General features: G+C 37.7%; 1 protein-coding gene across 2 annotated transcripts in view; it reads left to right on the top strand.

Annotated features, from left to right (window-relative positions):
• VCAN (versican) overlaps positions 1-21,105 on the top strand; it is a 108,818-nt gene that overhangs the window by 53,672 nt on the left and 34,041 nt on the right. For both annotated transcript variants that reach the window (XM_077759848.1, XM_077759847.1), the window contains 2 exons: positions 11,623-16,866; positions 20,125-20,238. In XM_077759848.1, the coding sequence (XP_077615974.1) occupies positions 11,623-16,866; positions 20,125-20,238 (5,358 nt within the window). The remainder of the gene's footprint in view (positions 1-11,622; positions 16,867-20,124; positions 20,239-21,105) is intronic.

Raw genomic sequence — 21,105 nt, 5'->3', positions numbered from 1 at the left:
AATCAAACATAACCGCAGCACGGAAACATATAGTTACACACAAGGTGATGTGGTACCAGCTATAAATGGCAGTTGAGGTCAGTGAAGGAAGGAATCACTGGAGCCATGGAAGTCAGAGAATATTCTGTGAGAAGGATAAGACTTCAGCTGGGTCCTCATTGGACAGGAAGATCAAAAACAAATTACTGGAAACCAGTTACTACTGTTTTGTTGCCTAACAGAGGCTCATCAGTGGGGGCTAAAGAGCCACAAGTATAATAGGGCATTTTTCTAACTAGCACTGGGTTGACAGAGGGGCAGCCCACTTCAGAAGATGAATGCCTTCTTAGTATTCACCTAGAAACATGCAGAGTGTGGAAACCAGAGACATTCAGCCAACTTTTTCAGAAGGCAGTGATCTCATATTACTTTCCTATTCTTCAGTGATTCATGCTTTTTTGACAAATATAGCATCATCTGTAGGTTAAGTATGTTTAACTTTCCAAAATATGTTCCCATGAAGTGTCATGGTTCAGAGTGACACACCTGTAGAGATAAATAGCATAAAGCTACTTTATAATGGGTGGGCTGTGTACTCTAAAAGGTGAGTTAAAGGTTTATAACATCTGATTTTTGACTCACTAGTGTTACAGAAACAAGTGCTAGAGATTGGAGAGTCTGGAGTCAGTCTCTCTTTTACTTATCCACAGTGTGGACCCGGAAATTTCTTAATTTCTTTGTCAGATTTTTTTGCCAGCAAATAGATGTTGTGCAGAAGGAATATTTCTTAAACTTTGACCCATACTCGTTTTTACAAATAACAGGGATTATCAAACAAGGAAAATGATCACCTACCTACCTACACACACACACACACACACACACACACACACACACACACGTATACACACCTGTACATATAATATACAAATATATTTTTTCTCATTTATTCAAGTCAGGTAATTACCATGAACAAGATACTATGCTAGAACTGATTTTTGGAGCATGCTCTGTGATATTCTGAAGGAGCAGGAGTGGATAGTTGGCTTCGTAGGATACATGGAACAGACAGTTGACACAGTAGGAAGAGACTTTGGAAACATTCGTGGGCTCATTGTCAACATTGTTATTTTACTCTGTTTGGTCTTAAAAATTCCTTGATCTCCAGAGGCTCATTGTTATAACATTAAAAATATATAATAATACTACAAACACCAGGTTGCTTTGAGGAAAAAGGGATCTCTTCAAGGGCTTGCCCATCGCTGTGGTAGGCGCATCATAGAGTTAATATTTCATGACAACAAAGCACCAAACATAGCCCCTGGCACATGGGAACTACTTAGTACAAATTAATCCCCTCTCGGCTTTAGTAATTATTTTATTCTGGACTTGTAAATGTAGGAACACTTGGATTGTTTTGTACTGTAAATAGGTAAAAAATGGAATTATCTAAAAATTCAGGGTTTATACCGCGGGGAGTCAAATATAATTATACTATAGTATCTGTGTGACTGTAAGAGCTTGTTAAAATTTTAGTCCTCTATGAATTGTGTTTGTCTAGGGTGATGCCATTTTGGGTGCAAATCAGAAGCAGCTGCAACCCTTATTTAAAATTTAAATATAGTATTGATTCTACAGTACCTATATGTAGAATTCATTAGCTTTCTGCTCTTTTTCATGTGTGAGAAAAATTGGGCTTATGATCTTGATAACTACCAACCTATTTTTTTCCCAAAGAAAAATTTCTTTTTACAAATTCTTTATAAAATTGTCCAGGTACTGGGCCTAGTCTCTTCTTGCATATTCATGGAATGCATGGGCATTCCCTGCTGTCTTTTTGTTGTTGTCAAGGAAACCCCCAGTTCTCTACACAGGGATTACATTCTTCTTTCTTAATAGCTCTTAGATCATTCATTTGTGCAATGAATAAAAAATGTATTCATAGGCCCAGACAGTGTTCAGAACGTTTTTGAGGAGAGGGATGTAGCCAAGAGGAGAGACGTGCATCATGAGAGGAGAAATAGGAGGAAAGAAAACGGGAAAGAAATGCTCTCTTAGGTTTCATTTTAATGAGGTAAAGCTGAACATGTATGTTTTCAATAAGCCTTGCCTATTTTTTATCAGTTTACAAAATGTATAACATTACACCGCAAGGAGCGTCGGTTTGTCAGGTCCAAGAAGAGTTGGTTATTCAATTGCCTCATTGCAAGAATGATTCCAAGAATGGGGCCCTGGCTGGGGTGTAAGGATGGGGATGTGTTTTGGTGAAAACTTTTGTATATATATTTTTTTCATTTGTGTCAAAGTACTTTTAATTTTTAACATAGTTGAGGTGATAGAAAATGTGAAATAGTCTTTCATCCCAGGGCATCATGTAGACAACTGAGTACCTATTTTATTGTATTAAAAAATGGTTTTCCTTAGATATGCCAATGTTTAGACTTTTTGAGTATGAATCGGAGGAAAACACCTCTCTTTTGGCAAGAAGGCTGTAATTGTTCTTAAAAAGAATGATTTGATTCTTGGGATAAAAATAACTTATGGTGACTCTTCTAAATACTTGCTTGAATAATTGTGATAAGGTATAAAGTATTTCTCCATAAATAATTGAAAGTCTAAATAGGAAAGAAAGAATCTCTGGAGTGAGAGGAAAAGTTTAATTATATCTCAGCATCTGTGTCTATGAAAATTTGACCTATCATGTCTATTATACCTAGACTTGCTTGCCCACATGTATCATCAGTACACACTACCTTGACTGGCTTCTACTGGCTTCATCTGTTGGTTTTGTACCACAGTCTTCTTGGTTTCTTGTGGAGTGATTTAGTTGCTTTGGCCATATTCTACCTATAGTAAGTTTCTGAAGGTTTTGTTTTTTCTAAGCTGTGAAAGGAAAAAGGAAACATACTACCAATGTATATTCCTATAGAGTATAACAGAATATAGTATAGTTATCATTTTTCACTATGCTGCAATCTTACCTTGCTCTGCTCTTTAGGGAAGCCTTTTACTATCTGCAGATGAAATATTCTCTTCCTATCTCTTCACAGTCACTTCCAGGAAATAATTGGGGGTGTTAAACTAAAGTCATTCAATTAAGCTACTATGTGGCTGAAGAAAAGAAGATAACACAATCTATAGCTTAACAGAGAAGGCAACTTGAAATAATTAGTCAGCAAAAATGTATAATAAAGTCTATTTGCTTGCTTTAGTAAAAAGAAAAAATAGAAGCAATATGATATAAGTTAATATAAGAAGTGTCTTTAGATTTGGCCTCACAGTAAACTCTGGGCACTATTCCCTCAATAAGCAACCACCCAGCTTACCCAGGAGGGCCCAGAGCTACACCGACAATGCACCAGCCAGCTAACCAAACACGGCACCATTCTGAGCAGGGGATTTTGAGAAGCACCAGGAAATGGTCCAGTGCATAAATATTGCCCATACTGCTTCTTAACACTGACTGTGTGTTAGAATGACCAGGGAACCTCTCAATAAAAATACCTAACTACTTCATCCCTCATCAGACAATTTAAATCCGAATTTCTACTCGAGGGGCTCCAGCATTTGTATCTTTTGTTTTTTTCTTTTCTTAAATTTGCTTTGTTTATTTATTTTGCATTACTAAGTATCTGTATTTTTAAATGCATCTCATGTGATTTTGATGCACAGTAAGAGTTGAACATTACTGGTAAAGTAAAGGCTTTCTGACCTGCACACAACTGGCTGAAATAGACATTTCTATGGAAGGGGATGCTTTAAGCCTCTGCCAGTTTATGCTGTACTTTCACCATTTTAAGGAGATAAAGAATATGTCTAATACAATGTCCCCTGAATGAAATGGTGGTCTTTGATTGTATTTTGGGAGGTGAAGCTTTTGTCACACATGTTAAATGGACCTTGGCATCTGTAAGTAAGGAAGAAAGTAGAATTAAATATCGTTAAAGTTTCAGTAATAATTGTAATTGAATCATAAGTAATGGTGAGGGGTGGAAAAGTATATCTTGAATTACCCAGATTACATAACTTACTTTGTTCTATCCATGTTATCTTGTCTATATCAACATGGAAACTATAACGAAATATATATATGGTAATAGATTAAGGATTCTTTCGACTATACTACCAAAGTGAGTTTGTTCATTATACATTTACATTGAGAAAAACAGTGATTAGCACCCTGATAGAAGCCTATATGGAAAACAGCTCAGGAATTTAGACATAAGAAATAGTATGACCTAAGTCCAAAGGCATACAAATCAAATATACAACCAGTTTGGGGTGAGGTGTTTTAGACAAGATATACTGGAGAACCGCAGGTTTTAGCTGGATCATTCATAAATGCACGGATGAAATTCACTGGAGGGTTTACAAAGCATTCCAAGTTGGTGGTGAGAAGATTCTGCTTGAATAGAAGCCTGAGCCAAGGATGAGGAGGATAATGAGAGAGGGACATGGAGTTGCTGGGCTCCAAAGCAGAGAATGCTAACAGAGAACTCAAGGGGCAGGATAAATAAGGGGGCAATCAATGGGGTCATTTGAACACCCTGTTGAAGAGGTCAGGTGTAAAAGGTGAGTGGAAACTGCTATTGACTTTTGAAGAAAAGAATAACATAATTAAAAATAAAATGGTGTCTGGTAAAGTTTATCTTAGTAGCTTTAATTTAGGGGCCTCAGAAAGGAAGTATAAGTCTATATTTATTTATGAGAGGTCTTTGTTTTACTTTGCTCAAAGTCTTTACTTAAATTTTAAATCCTTGATTCTGACCAAAGCATTTTTCTGGTGTTAGGATTGGTACCTATCTATCTATCAAAGGCTTTGACAGTGTTGGAGTAGTAAAGTGGAAAAGATAATAAATGCACTGCCTATGGCTAGTTTTTGTTTATCTGTTCTATTTTTAAGCAAACAGTTTGAAACCTTAATAACCTGGCTTAGTTCTCTGTCATATAGTTTTTCCTCTTATTGTTCAGAAGTTCTTGAAAGTCCCAAACTTACTGGATTATGGTCTCCAGGAAAGCCCTTGCTGTTTAAAAATTGGAAGTTATGAAGACCCCTGAGCCTTTTCTATAAGTAAGAAGAGACCACACTCAGTGATATCTCCTTATGTGCACTTAGACCAGATGACTGTATCTAAACACATTCTTTCCACTTGAGGGAACAGCATTATTAGAGGATTATCTCAAGTTGGGAAAAGAGATGATTCCCATTTATCATCCCCATAGCATGTCTGCCTCTTAAAACTGAGACCATCAGAAACCCTTACCTTGTTTGTATATATATATTACCCTTTCTGGGTGTAAAATTCACGAATTGAGAAATACTGAGCTCCTTGCTCATCAAAAGGAGGCTGTCACTATAAGATAAAATGCTTGGGAGGTGCACCAAATGAATCTCGACTGACAGAGTTAATAGGGAGATGTGGGTCACAGAATCTAATGCTGGTCTCCTGACCTTTAGATTACTCTCTCTCATCTCTGGGAGGATTGAGTATAGATATAAATATCACTTGATTTTCAATTATTAAGGTAATTAATTAAGGATGCAGAAACATCTGATGAGATTTGGGGAGAGTGCCTATATCTTGACTACTAATGTCCATTTTTTCAAATGTCCTGAGTTGACACCATTTTTAGTGTCTCACATTCTGAAAATATCGGAGAATTTAGGATGTCTGAAACAATCTGATTGAAATTTAAATTAGGTGATTTTCTTTGATTCATGAGGTGCCGATTAGCATTTTACTTTAATTAAGAGCATATTAAACATGAATGAAATTTGGGCATTTGTTTCTATATGCTTGATGGACCTATAGGTATGTGTTAGAAAACATGAACATCTTGGGGGCGCCTGGGTGGCTTGGTCGGTTAAGCGTCCGACTTTCGCTTAGGTCATGATCTCGCGGTTCGTGGGTTTGAGCCCCGCGCCGGGCTCTGTGCTGACTGCCAGCTCAGAGCCTGGAGCCTGTTTCAGTCTGTGACTCCCTCTCTCTCTGACCCTCCCCTGCTCACGCTGTCTCTCTCTATCCTAGAAATAAAATAAAAAAAAATATTTAAAAAAAAAAAAAAAGAAAACATGAACATCTTGGGACACCTGGGTGGCTCAGTTGGTTAAGTGCCAACTTTGGCTCAGGTCGTGATCTCACGCTTCATGAGTTCGAGCCCCGTGTCGGGCTCTGTGCTGACAGTTCAGAGCCTGGAGCCTGCTTCAGATTCTGTGTCTCCCTCTCTCTGCCGCTCCCATGCTCATACTCTATCTCTCTCTCTGTGAAAAGCAAATAAACATTTAAAAAAAGGAAGAAAACCTCAACATCTTAAAGAACTTCCAGCTTTCTCTATTTAAATTCTGTGAGAATCGCTCAAGCACTTTAGTATGGTTGTCTATTATATTTTTAAAATAAGGAGACAAAATATTTTTTGTTGCACATTAAAGTGAAATCCATTTTGTTAAAGAAATGTGATCCTAATATACCTCTGCTGAGTAAACTGGTATATACTTAAATTTAATTTAAAGCTCTTACACTTAAATTGTAAAATTCCCTAAAGAGAACATGAACTTTAGCTAGCTGCTTATGCATCTTAGCAACTATGTTTTGTGTCTGCTAAGAGCATAACTGGAACACTTGTGCTGTGTCCACAAAACTCTGCCATGAGGCACTTAAAAATACATGGTGAATAATTTGAGGTCAGCTCGCAATAAAAGCTTTGTGTGAAATGTCATTAAAAAAAATCTATTAACTGTGTTACTAGTATATGCAAGTCAAGGTGTTACATTACATTTGTATAAACATAGAACAGATTATACACACAATGTGCAGACTTCTGCGGTTTGACCCTTGAAATCCAAATAAAAGTTATATTATCCTTAGAATAAAATTCTAAAATAGAGTCTTTTTAAAGAACATGTTCATCTGAGAACATAAATGACTCCATTAGGTTGCACTATTAATGTAAAATAGACCAGATCATGACTTTGGAATTAGATACCTGCTTTTGCCATCACACAGGTGTCCATCCCACCATCCCACCCCACAAAGAAACTTCTATAGTTTATAGTAATTATAGTACTTGCAATTCCCTGATAACATGTGTGGTGGGTTAGGTAGTAACAAGAAAAAGGGATGAAGAAGTAATTTCAAGGGCTGAATAACAAAAAGGAGCAAATAGGAATTTGGGTGAGATTTAAGGTAGCAATGACAAAAGTATGGGGTGGTGGGAAAGAACTCACCCATCCATACTGGATAGATTCCACAGCACCACACCCCCTGCTCTATGAGGTTTTACAAGTATGGGAACAAACCAGCCACACTGAGAGAGTAAAATGTAGATTGATCTGTAGGGAATTTGTTGGCAGAAAAAAAAATGAACTTTTCCCTTACTCTTAAAACATTGTGAAGAAATCTGATGAAACCATTTGGAGGCTGACACAACTTATTCAAGCAATGAATATTAGTTTTTTAATTATGAGAATATTTCTTTCGGAAAAAAGGAAACAATAATTTCAAGTCTTATTTGTATCTGTTTTATTTAAGAATTCCCATTTAATAGAACACTTTTGTAATACATATCAAATCTATATTTTTTAAAATCTACATCTTCTCAGTCTCTGTGGACTGTGACGTGCCCATAGTTCTTTGGTGGTTACCAGCCTCATGGTACAATGAGAAGCTTAAGACGAAATAGCTTAAGATGTTTCTGTGTTTTCTACTATTCTGAAAGCAACTCAAACCAGATGCTTGGGAGGCAGGTGGAAGAAGGAATCCTAGATTAAATGTAATGATTGGTACATTTACGATAGGTATACTCAAAAACTTTCCTTTTAAAATAAGGAGAAAAAGGTTTCATAAGGCCATTTTTCTAACCTATTGGCAAGAGCATCTGTTTCAAACAGAGTGACATGTAGGAAGACAGTCAAACAGACTTGGGAAATATTCTTGAGGCCCTTAGGGCTCTACAGAGTTGGTAAGCAAGGGTCTGCAAGAGTCTAATACATAATAGGTAGTAAATGTTGTGCAGTCAGTTGGCTTCTGGGAAGATAATATGCATAGTTGTGGTTGTTGTGAATTCAATTTTGTGTGCAAAAGCCAATATGAAGCCAACTGTGTTTGTGAAGAATATACAAAGGCCATCTCTCTGCTATGTTTGTACTGCTATCTTGGAAATATTGTGATATTTATTTAGGCTAGAAAATGGAATATATTGCATCTAACAGTTGAATCTTTTGGTAAAATACTCTGATGTGATGGTCTAAAATGCTAAGGAAAGTCCCCATAGATCCATGTGCAGTAGGAAATGTTAAAGCTCCTTATATAAGTGGAAAATGGACTAAAAGAATGTTAAGCATTATTCATTGAAACTAAAATTGGAGAATATAAATTGAATGCCGGGGTCTTTTATTAATTAAGTAGATTTAATTAAGAGTTAGTAGTCAATGAAATTATTGTATAAATTTTTGATCTACAATTGCAGTTTTTGTTTTCTTTCCTAGAAAAAATATTTTTTAAAAAATTATTCCTTCTTTTGTAAAACATTTAAATGAACATCATGACATGTTAGTTCTTTTGACACGTTGACAGTTGACACACTGACTTACCTTAGTGTCTTCTCTCTCTGTTTTTCTCCACCCCACTTATTTTTCGAGCTACCGACATAATACATTGATGGGACCTCCATTTATATTCACTATGGAGATCATGGGATATATTTATATCAGCTTTTCATTACTATTTTTTAAGTAAGGAAATTATTTAGAAATCTATATAAATCTATAATGACAAGGAGTGTTGTTTACCCTATTTCTGGTCTAGGAATTTATAAATAAACAGTATCAAGCAGTTATTTCCTTACTTATCCTGTGTTTTCTTGAAGAACTTGAGCTGAGTGGTTAGTTTTATCTTTGTTATTTATAAAAGGTACAAAATATGGTGAGAATTCTTCATATTGCTTGACACCGACCTATTTCTTGTAAAACTCTTTCTCTATTTGGGCACCTGAGTGGCTCAGTCAGTGAAGTGTCTGACTCTGGATTTTGGCTTAGATCATGATTTCATGGTTTGTGAGGATGAGCCCCACATCAGGCTCCATGCTTACAATACAGAACTTGCTTGTGATCTTTATCTCCCCCTCTCTCTACTTGTCCCCAGCTCAAGCTCACGCTCTCTCTCAATATAAATAAATAACTTAAAAATCTGTTAACAAAGCAATAAATTTTTTCTGTATTTAAATGAAAAATATTGTGTGAAGTTAGCATCCATGTGTGTGCTGCTTCTTAATGTGAATTCTAGTTTTATTTACACCTACTGAAACCTAATGCAAAAGATTCAAAGTAAAATGAGAGGATTAGCAATTTAAGATAGGCACAATTTTGAAGCTTCAGTTATATCTTATAAAGATGTACAGAATAGTTTAACTGAGGCTGGCTTACCTCAACTATAGTAAAATAGTATCAGCAATGAGAAACCACTTAGTATGGTGATTAGATAAAATTACTGATGTGATATTTCAAAAGATTTATTTTGTGCAAAAGGCATTAAAAATATGTTCACATATACATATGTGTGCATATGCATATATACTATCTCAGGTTTTTTTTTCATACCAAAAATTGGGCTTCACTGCAAGCCATATTAAAAGGTGTTATTATCTTAAGATTTTATTGTGTTCTCTTTTAAAACATACATAATATGAGGCACTGTAAGATTACAGCAACAACTTCAGTAACGTAATATTGAACAAACTTGTGCTTTTAATTATATTTTTTGAAAAAAAGGGAATACATTTAGTCATTTACTTGTTTGGCAATTAAGAGTTATTGCAACATCTGTGGCAGAAATCATTGGTATTCGTTTTTTATTTTCATAACATACTAGACTTAGGCATTGATCTCGCCTCTCTTATGGCAGAAATGTTTTATTCATTTGAATACCCATAAACTTTTGTTTCTACAGGTGAAAGGCTGAGTGTATGGGATAGAATGAGATGGAAATTTGGGTATAGGATATAAGATTAGTGTAAGAACAACCCAGCCCTACACAAGTAAAATTTTTTAGAGAAAACACAGCGAAGATGTCATGGGGGTACAGACAAGAGTTTTCTTTTTTGCTTTTATAAGGTTGAAGGGGATGAATGTAAAAATTGTATATGTCTTCTAGTTACACAAAAGTCTTGTTTTCTTTGATTTTATGTCAAAGCTTAGTTAAAAATATAGAAAGAGCTTAGAGTTTTTATTAAGAGTTCACATACTTCTGTATTTTTTTTTTTTTTGATGCCTAAAGAATACAGGCAATACTCATTCCTTCTCAATAGGGGTTTTCTTTTCTGACTTGTTAGTAAATGCTAGATGTTGGTTCTTTCATACATGGGAGGGAGTGGCTTCTTGCTACAGGAATGTTCTCCCTACTGATGGGGGACAGAGGTGGCTCCGTCATAATAATTCCTTCTGTAAGCTTCTCAGGCTTTGCCTGAGCATATGTGCCATGACTTGGAGCTAGTCTGAAAACTAATTCTGCAACAGTGCTCCTTGAGTGGGAGAGTGAGACGCTGTGCAATCCTGCATGTTTCTCTGTTTACTTCATGGGTCATTGCACCCACAGGCACCTTTATACACTGCTGTGACACAGAGACCAAGACAGTTGTAGTGGCAGGATCCTCTCCTAGGACAACTTTGCACTCTGATGAAAGTGAGGGCCCAAGATTTCCTCTTTCTTGATGCCTAGACAAGGAGTTTTGCTGGTGTATTTCTGGTAGCAGAAAAGTCAATTAAGCTTAGTGGTTGGTACTTTTTAGCAATTTACAATCGAGGGAAATGTTCTGATACATCTTATGTGAAATATGCTAGTTCAAATGTTCAGATGTGACCCCTAAACTTTTTTTTGATAAAATGTTAATAAGAACTATAACTGACCCAATCCGGATCACTTCTCACAAAGCACAAAGGTATAAAGTATGGAGGGCTCTTTCTTCCTGGTGTTTTCAGTGAGCTGTCCTGCATAGAACCCTGCCGCCCCCTGCCCCCCACCCAGGGCTTCCTGCCCTTGTTTCTGGGATATGGGTGCAGCGTGTGCAGCTAAATCTTGCCTCATTCTTATACTGAGGAGAGGTTGTTGCACTGGGAAAATGCTATAAGGAAACCTCTTCTTTACTGTTCTGAAAACAGTTTTCTCTAGGACAGATTTGGGCAAGAGAAGGACTCTTCACATTTTCTTAGTGAATAGAGGGTGTCTAAGCATCCCCTTACATAAAACACTAATCACGTACTTTTTTCTGATGATCTGGTGAAATCGTCTTAATTTTTCTTTTTTTTTTTTTTCAGTTCACACACATGTGAATTCCCCACATTTCACAATGACAATGTATATTTGTGATTCCTTGTTTTATTTTAAGGACATTGCTTTGTTAAGTGTGTTGAAGAGTTTTCATAACCTGTTTCTACCACTTTAAAATGGATTTTTTCTTGTTGTTAATGTGAATCCGCAAATTTGGAGACTGAGAACCATGTGTAGAAGGGTGATTGCCTTTTGTGTGAAAAGATTCGAATCCTTTCTTTGTGTGTGTGAGTTTAATCAGCCAGCCTTGCTATCGATTTCTTCTGTCGTACACTGCCAAATCTTCTATTCAAGTGTTGTGAAAACTCTTTGTTTTTTTCAGGTCGAATGAGTGATTTGAGTGTAATTGGTCATCCAATAGATTCAGAATCTAAAGAAGATGAACCTTGTAGTGAAGAAACAGACCCAGAGCACAATCTAAGTGCTGAACTTTTACCTGAGATAATTGAAATAGATCTGTACCACAGTGAAGAAGATGAAGAGGAAGATGAAGAATGTACAAACGTTACTGACGTCACGACAACCCCGTCAGTGCAGTACATAAATGGGAAACAGCTCGTCACCACTGTCCCCAAGGACCCAGAAACAGCAGAAGCTAGGCGTGGCCAGTTTGAGAGTGTTGCACCTTCTCAAAATTTTTCAGACAGCAGTGAAAGGGAAACGCATCAGTTTGTGATAGCCGAAACTGGACAGTCTACTGCTGTGCAACCCAATGAATCAAAAGAGACAACTGAGTCGCTTGAACTTACATGGAAACCTGAGACTTACCCTGAAACACCAGAACATTTTTCAAGTGGTGAGCCTGATGTTTTTCCTACAGTCCCATTGCATGAAGGAGAAACCACAGAGGGGCCAGAATCAGTTACAGAGAGAGGGCCTGAATTTGATAATCTGGTTGATGAACACATAGAACCTGTACCCCTTTTTTCTGAAGAATCTTCAGGAGATGCTGCCGTTGACCAAGAGTCTCAAAAATTAGTCTTCTTGAGGGCTACCGAAGTAACATTTGGCAAAGAGGCAGAAAAAAGCACTTCTGTCACATATACTCCAAGTACAGTTCCAAGTTCTGTGTCAGCAGATGTTTCAGAGGGAATATCAGTTACCTTCTCAGGAAACGCCCTCCCCGATGACCCATTGTCCACTGTAGAAAGCTGGGCGGAAATAACCCCTGGGGAAAGTGCAGAGCTCTCAGGCAGCCCTTCAATTCCAATTCCAGAAGGCTCTGGAGAAGCAGAAGAAGATAAAGATAAAATGTTCATCATAACAACTGATTTGTCACGGAGCAATACTACAGACACACTCGTTACCTTAGACGCTGGGAAGATCATGATCACGGAAAGTGTTTTTGATGTTCCTGCAACCACCTTTGATTCGGTCTCTCAACAACTGTCTGCAGAAGTGGTGCCTACAAAATTTACAGGGGAAACAGACACTTCTGAGTGGGTTTTCAGTACATCTCTTGGAGGAAAGAAGGGAAAAGACGAGGAGGTTGGATCTACAGTCACAGCTGCTACAGTTCAGGTACATTCATCTACACAGAGATCAGATCAATTGATTTTACCCTCTGAATTAGAAAGCTCAAATGAAGCTACATCTAGTGGTTCAGCATCTACTGCCAGGAGCAGTTTTATGTCCTCGACAAAACCCACACAGTCTGAAAAAGAAATGGCAAGGTCTACTCTTGTCTTTACAGAAACAAATGTTTTAGACAGTCTGGGGGAACAGACTGCTAAGCCCAGCAGTAGCAGTCACCGTTCGGTTCAAGAAGGGCCGTCCACTGTCCCCGATAGCCCCAACTCTCTCTCCGTGGAACTGGGCTCTGGAGAAGCTGCTGCCGACCCAGAAACCACCACTGTTTCTTCATTTTCATTAAATTTTGAGTCTGAAATTCAAACCAAAAAGGAAGCAGCTGGCACTTTTTCTCCCCATGTGGAAACTATACTCCCTTCTGAGCCAACAGAATTAGTTTTGACTACTGTAATGGACAGAGAGGCTGCTGAAATTACCAGCCAGACATCCAAAGAAAATTTGATTTCAGAGATCTCAGGAGAACAACATCATGAGGCAGAGATAAAGGGCTTTTCTCCAGATTTTCCTTTGGAAGAAGATTTCAGTGGTGACTTGAGAGAATATTCAACGGTAACTTATCCCATAGCAAAAGAAGAAAGAGTAATGATGGAAGGCTCTGGGGATGCAGTATTTAAGGATACCCAGATTTCGTCATCGTCTGTAATACCTACTTCAGATCACAACAGCTACAGAGCCAACCCAGAAGGACCCAGTAGCACCGTGGTCAGCACTGCTGACTTCCCTTGGGAAGAGTTCACAGCCTCAGCTGAGGGCTCGGGTGAGCAATTGGTCTCAGTAAGCAGCTCCATGGACCAAGTGTTTCCCAGTGCTGTGGGAAATGTTTCTATTACAGATTCTCCATTTATTGGCCAACGATTGGGAGAAGAAGGCACTATTAATGAAGCTGATACAAGATCCACCATTTTACCAACATCAGAAATTGAAGGTACTGAAGCTGCAACAGAAAAGGGGAGAGTGAAAGTCGGTGTCACAGTTTCAGCCAACTTTCCCCAGACTATGGCACCAGCCAAATTATGGTCCACACAAGAAATCAACCCTGTGAGACAAGGAACTGAAAGTGAGACAGCATCAGAAGAAAAGATGCAAGAGCAAAAATCTTCTGAATCCCCGCAAAGCTCTGTTGCACCAGAACAAACAGTTTTTTATTCACAAACATTTACTGAACCCGAACTCCAAGCCACAGATTACTCTATGCTAACAACAAAGAAAACGTACGGTTCTGATGAGGAAATGGAGGAGGAAGGCATTTCCTTAGCTGATGTATCTACTCCAAATCCAGAAGCAAAGGGCTTGGCATCTTATACTGCTGTCCCCGAAGTTACTGAAAACTCCCATTTTTTCTTAGCTACTACCTCAGTGACTGAATCTGTAGCCACTGAAAGTGTACTCACAGATTCCCCAATCAAAAAGGAGGAAAGTGTAAAACCTTTCCCCAAAGTCATGAGACCAATAATTAAAGAGTCAGATACTGATATTTTATTCTCTGGACTGGGATCAGGAGAAGAAGTTTTGGCTACTGCAGTATCAGTGAATTTCACTGAAACGGAACAAGTCATTAGCACATTATATCCTCAGGTTTCTCAAATGGAGAATTTAGAAACGAGCCTCATAAGTGATACAAATGAAGATAATAAGGGGATGGAATATGTAGCAAAGGAAGTTAGACCACTCATTTCCAAGACAGACAACCTCTCTGAAAATAGTGAGACAGCGTCTAGCATGACTTTACTAGAAATTTTAAGTGTCACCAGAACTGAGGGACCCTCTATGGCACCTCTCACTTTCTCCACAGATACTGAACATCCTCAGAGTCAGACTCACAGTTGGGCAGAAGAAATCCAGACCAGTAGACCACAACCAATGACTGAACAAGTCTCTAATGAGAATTCTTCAATAGCAGAAACAAAAGACATGGCAACCCCTCCCTCTGGTTTTCTGGCTAGAACTTACAGTCTTGAAATGGCCAAAGGATTTGTTACATCAGCACCAAAACCATCTGATTTGCTTTATGAACATTCTGGAGAGGGATCTGGGGAACTGGATATGGTTGATTTAGTCCACACTTTTGGAACTACTCAGTCAACCAGGCAAGGAAGCACTGCATTTGTTTCTGATAGATCCCTGGAAAAACATCCTGAGGTTCCAAGCACTAAAGCTGTTACTGTTAATGGATTCCCAACAGTTTCAATGTTGCTGCCTCTTCATTTAGAGCCCAATGAAAGCTCCCCTGATCCAACTAGCACAGTGTCAAGTACAGTGTCACATGAGAAGTCCACAGAAGGTGCTGCAGATAGTTTCCAAGACCATTTCAGAGAATTTGAGGATTCTACCATAAAACCTAACAGAAGAAAAGCCACTGAAAACATTATTATAGATCTGGATAAAGAGGACAAGGATTTATTACTGACAATTACAGAAAGTACCATCCTTGGAATTCTCCATGAGCTGACATCAGATAAAAATACTATCATAGATATAGATCACACTAAACCTGTATATGAAGACATCCTTGGAATGCAAACAGACATAGATCCAGAGGCACTATCAGGACCACACGGCAGTAGTGAAGAAAGCGTTCAAGTTCAAGAGAAGTATGAGGCAGCTCATAACCTTTCTTTAACTGATCAAAACTTTGAGGGCTCTGGTGATATTCTTCTAGCTAACTACACTCAGAAAACGCATAATGAATCAATGACTTCTGAAGACAGAAGCCACTTAGATCACATGGCCTCTCTCTTCACAACTGGGATCCCTGTTCCTAGCATAGAAACGGAATTAGATATTTTGCTTCCCACAGCAACATCTCTGCCTGTTCCTAGTACATCTGCCACAGCTAATCCAGAGATTGAAGAACCAAAAATTGAAGCAAAAGCCCTAGATGATATCTTTGAATCAAGTACTTTGTCTGATGGTCAAGCTATTGCAGACCAAAGTGAAGTAATATCCACATTGAGCCATTTGGAGACACAGGATGAGTATGAAAAAAAGAAATACGTAGGTCCTTCTTTTCAGCCAGAATTCTCATCAGGAGCTGAGGAGGCACTGATAGATCCTACACCCTATGTAAGTATCGGTACTATCCACCTCATGGCTCAGAGTTTCACCGAGGCATCTAATGTGATGGAAGGATCCAATCCCTCAGATTACACTGATACATCATCAGCACTTACAGCTTTTGCAAAGTTGTCCTCTCAGACACCTTCATCTCCACTCACTGTCTACGTAGGCAGTGGAGCCTCTGAAAATGCAGAGGGCCCCCAGGCAAGTGCACTTCCAGGTACAGATGCCAGCACATCTTCCATGTCTCCAGGAAGACTTGCAGATACTGAAGTGACTTTCACATCATCAAATGAAGAGTTCTTTCACATGACCGATCCTCCATCCTTATCTTCTGACACTGGACTAGAACCTTCAGAAGATGGAGCGAATCATAAATTTTTAGAACAAACGGAAGCTTCTCCCACAGAACTGATTGCTGAAGAAGGAACTGAGATTCTCCAAGATTCCCAAAACAAAACCAACATTCAACTTTCTGGAGAAACAGTGAAGGTGTTTCCCAGTAGTAGAACACCCAAGGCTGGAACTGTGGCCACAACTGCAGGTGAAATTAAGTTAGAAGGTGCTACACTGTGGCCACATTCTACTTCTGCTTCTGCAATTTATGAAGTCGAGGCAGATGTCCTGCCTCAGCCCAGCCCACAGCCTTCTGAGAGGCCCACCATTTCTTCATCTCTGGAAATAAACCCTGAAACACAAGCAAGTTTGATCAGAGAGGAGGATCTCACAGTAGCAACATCAGAGCAGCAAGTATCACCAAGAGTTCTTGATTACAGTAATCAGCCAACAGTAAGCATTGCAGAGTTAAATACTGAGCTTGCAACACCATCATTTTCCCTTCTGGAAACTTCTAATGAAACCAGTTTCCTGATTGGCATTAATGAAGAGTCAGTGGAAGGCACAGCAGTCTATTTACCAGGTAAGGTCACAACATTGATAAATCTGTTTCCAAACTCGGAAACAGTCCCTTGGTCCTAAAATATATATGTATATAATTTTTACTGCAGTATTAAATCAGTGGAGATTTTTATATTATTCACATAACACCAGAACAGGCCACAGTATTAAGTCCATAATTAAATGCAAAGAAAGTAAGTACAGATTATTTCTGGGCTTTATAGATATTTTTTTTGTATTTTTCTGGGTTTTACAAACAACATATAATTACGAGCTTGGAAAAGTGAAATTGTTAATGGTGTAAAAATTCTATTTGCTCTTACCCATAACTGAAATATTGCTTTGTCATATACTCTGAAGTTACACATCTTAGTTTAAAAACGGGGGAAAAAAATCCCATTTTTAAAAATCTCTCATTGACAGGTGCTATTATGGCTCTATCAAAATCTGTCAGATCTTTAGAATTTGAGAGTAGCAAATAACTCTAATAAACATTCACATAGTTTGTGCAGTATCAGTTATCAGCCCATACTTTTATGTAATTTCCTTACTCCAGATAGTCCACATAATGCTTCTAACACAGTACCTAGCCAGAGTGGATATGTATTTATGCCCTGCCTGTCAATAAAAGGTTTCTGCTTTTTAACTGAATGGTTAGAAAACATGACTTTGATACTGGTTCATATAAACTCTCTCATTTGACCTTCACAAGAATGCTGCATTATTATTACCATCACCCCCTTATTATTATCCCAACTTAAATCCGGGGGAGCTGGATGTTCAGAGAAGTTCTATAATTTGCCCAGGATTGCATACCAAACACGCCATAGCACAGGTAGGATTTGAACCCAGATCAACCCCACCACAAAGTCCATGGTCTTCTCATTGCTCTTTGCTGGTTTCCTATTAATGTAGTATAAAAGTGAATAATTAATATTTAACGACTTGTAAACCAGAAACCTTGGGATATTGTCTTTGTAGAATTTATTTTCCTTTTAATCTAGCTTGATAATATCGAGAGGTTTAATGGTATTTTCCAGTAATGTTATTAAAATAACAATGTCAGTGGAATCCACAAATATCCATTACCACCTACCCACTACTTAGAAAAAGGAAAAAAAAAATTAGTACCTCAAGGGCTGTGTTGTTGAAAATGTTTTATTTTAATGAATATGTTTTACAGCATGGCTATACTTAGAATTATTCTCCTGATCGTCTCAGTGTTATCTTTTGTACCATTAATGCTTCAGCTTGTCGTACTTCACATAGAGTCAAATAATCATAAAGTGCAACTTTTATAAATGACTCCAAGTATTTTCTGAATAAAACCAAGGTGGTTGATGGAATTTTTTATTTTCACTCTCTATTTAATCTGTAAATGATAACCTAGTAATCTGGCCAATATATTCTTTTGGAATTGTGTTGAAAATACTTCAGATTGGTGAAAATATAATTCAGAAATCATTGGTGAATCATAGAGAGAGAATTAAGTTTGGCAAATGAATGAGAAATGTGTGCCAGTGATCTAGCCCACAGTGTTTACCTAGAATTAGAGCTTGCGTCTTCATTGCACAGCGAATTGTCACTTCAGGCGAATTTGGTAAACAGCAGCTCATATTGGATTGCCTGGTCTATCTTTTGCAGGTTCAGCTTTCAAGGAGTAATACAAACTGTTTAGGGGAGAATAAAATTTGTCAAAACAAAACTTTTCTCCTAATCTAAACTACTTGAAGATCACAGAAAGCCCCACTTTCTTGCCAAGTCCTTGTCCTATACTCTCAGCATGATGCCTGGAGTCTGGGGTGGGAATAATAATAGCACTTCATAGTTGTGTGGCACAGCACAGTTTTATCAAGCACTATTGCATACGTGTCACTCTGGTTTTGCATTGAGGGCAGCATGTAGACGTGTTGTTGCTGGCAGTCTTGACCTATAAGCAGTGTACTTTCAAAGGCAGAAGGCTAAAATGGCTAGGGAAATTTTACATATTTTTAGAACTCTAGGAAAAAGAGTCTTCGAATAACTGGGGTCATTTTTGGAGTAAGTGTAAGCATCTGATTATAATGTTGAACCCCCACAGGCGAGTATATTATCTGTCAAGTCTTTCTCATAGTCTAGGATTTACTTAACACTCAGAAAGTTTGAGTTTGACTTTCTTGTATGGAAAGGCCCAGTTATCTTTCACAGCAGTGCTCACTTATTCGAATATTCCTAAGTTTGTATTTCATGACTAGACATCTTTTTTTATGTATAATTATTTCAGGATTTCGGGACTCAAGATTCTTGAAAATACAGATTGTCATCCAAATATCTCCTATTTATTTCAATTATTTTGTAGAACCTCCAACTCTTATCTGTATTTTTGAACATTTTGAAACAGAGGTGATCCGGAAAAAGTATTCAAATAATAAATATAAGTGATTTGGGTAAATATAATTATCCAATCAGTATTATGGAAGAATATATGTGCTCAAAATATTGTAAAAGTATTTGCATTTAGAAAACAAATTTTAAAGGGTTTCTCATAAACTTGTGTCTGTTGCCTTTACATTTATCTTCTAGGAGTGTCGATTTTATTTGTGTCTTAATAACAAAACTGTAATAAAACTTTGAGGTTTCAAAAAATTGGGGGGTTTCATTTTAGGTGAGGTGTTTGTCTTGGGTTTGTTTTTATACAGTAGAGTTTAATTGATGTGTTGCTTTTCTTCAAGTATAGTTTAAAGGAGTACATTTGGAACGTGTTTTTGGAAAAAGCATATTAATGTAGCAGAAGAGACTTCAGTGCACACTTTCGAAGAAAAACAGTTTCTGAGCATTAAGTGGTAAAAGGCATAATAATTCAAATGATGATAACCAGCCAAACTGCTAAAAAGAATGCATGTTCTGTGTACCCAGCCATTTCACATGAACTAACCTCGTTTAAAAGAATACATTTTCCATTCACTGTGCACATACGTGTAATCATTTTTGACTAAAATCAATTGCCATTATCATGCCAACTAAATCTGCAGTAGAATATATTAGTTGCCAGATACTGTACAAAATCTTGTGTAAAAATAATGATGACTGAATCCCAGAAATGAGTAGATCAATTCGTAACAATTAGTTATAATGCCAAGAAACACTCCAGAGAATAAAGTTAATGTTAATTTTTATGTGTAGTATCTAAATTGCTATGGTAAAGCTTATATTATGGTAGCAATAAGTTGCAATTTATGCTAAATGTACTGAAACTTGGATATGAGCCTAATTGCTTTTCTTACTTTCCTGAACATGGTAGGACCTGATCGTTGCAAAACAAACCCGTGCCTTAATGGAGGCACCTGTTATCCTACTGAAACTTCCTATGTATGTACCTGTGTGCCGGGATTCAGTGGCGACCAGTGTGAACTTGGTAAGATGTTCTTGCCTGAAAGAGTGTGATGTTTTTCCGGAAGATATATTGGGGCAGAATTTATACTGCTCAAAGGATTTCAGAAAAACCCATGTGTGGATGAATTATTTGTTAAATGACATTAAAATCAGAGAATGTAAGTAGAGTCTGGGAAATGGAGATAGGTATTTACTGAATTTTGTTAATATACCCAAAACTCAGTAAAGCTTACTGAAGTGACTTATGTCTTTTTACATTTTTTCTAGGTAGGCTTTACAAATGGAAAGTTGCATAAATAGTAAGGAAATATTTTAATCGATTTCCCTCAAATGACATTTCAGCAATCAATTTAAATACAAAATAATTTTAGAAAGCTGAACTTAAAACTTAGGGAGTTTTGGGGCACCTGGGTGGCTCAGTCAGTTGAGCGTCTGACTTTGGCTCAGGTCATGATCTCAAGGTTTGTGAGTTCTAGTCCCATATTGGGCTCCACTGCCTGCACAGAGCCTCCTCTGGACCTTCTGTCCCCCTCTCTTTGCCCCTCCCTTGCTTGTGCTCCCTCTCACTCTCTCAACATATTTAAATAAATAAACATTTAAAAATTAGAGAGTTTAGTTTTTGTGTTTTGAGCTAACTCGCTCTTTTGAGGTGGAATGGGCCCTCGGTGGTCTCAGATGCCAGCCTAACCCACCTCTAACTGAAGAAGTTGTGAGGTTTCTGTCCTATTTTTTGTGTTTCAAGGAGTATATTGTGTCTTTACTAAATCAGTTCCTTTCACTCTCATTCTTATTTAGGTTCCCTTTTCTTTATATATATAAAAAAATGACCCCCATTCTGATTTGGCTAAATATTGACCTTTCCTCTGAGAAAAGAGGAAATACATTGGTC

Source organism: Crocuta crocuta, unplaced genomic scaffold (genome assembly GCF_008692635.1).
Source record: "Crocuta crocuta isolate KB4526 unplaced genomic scaffold, BGI_CrCroc_1.0 scaffold162, whole genome shotgun sequence".
NCBI lineage: Eukaryota > Metazoa > Chordata > Mammalia > Carnivora > Hyaenidae > Crocuta > Crocuta crocuta.
This window is presented reverse-complemented; position numbering and strand designations above follow the sequence as displayed.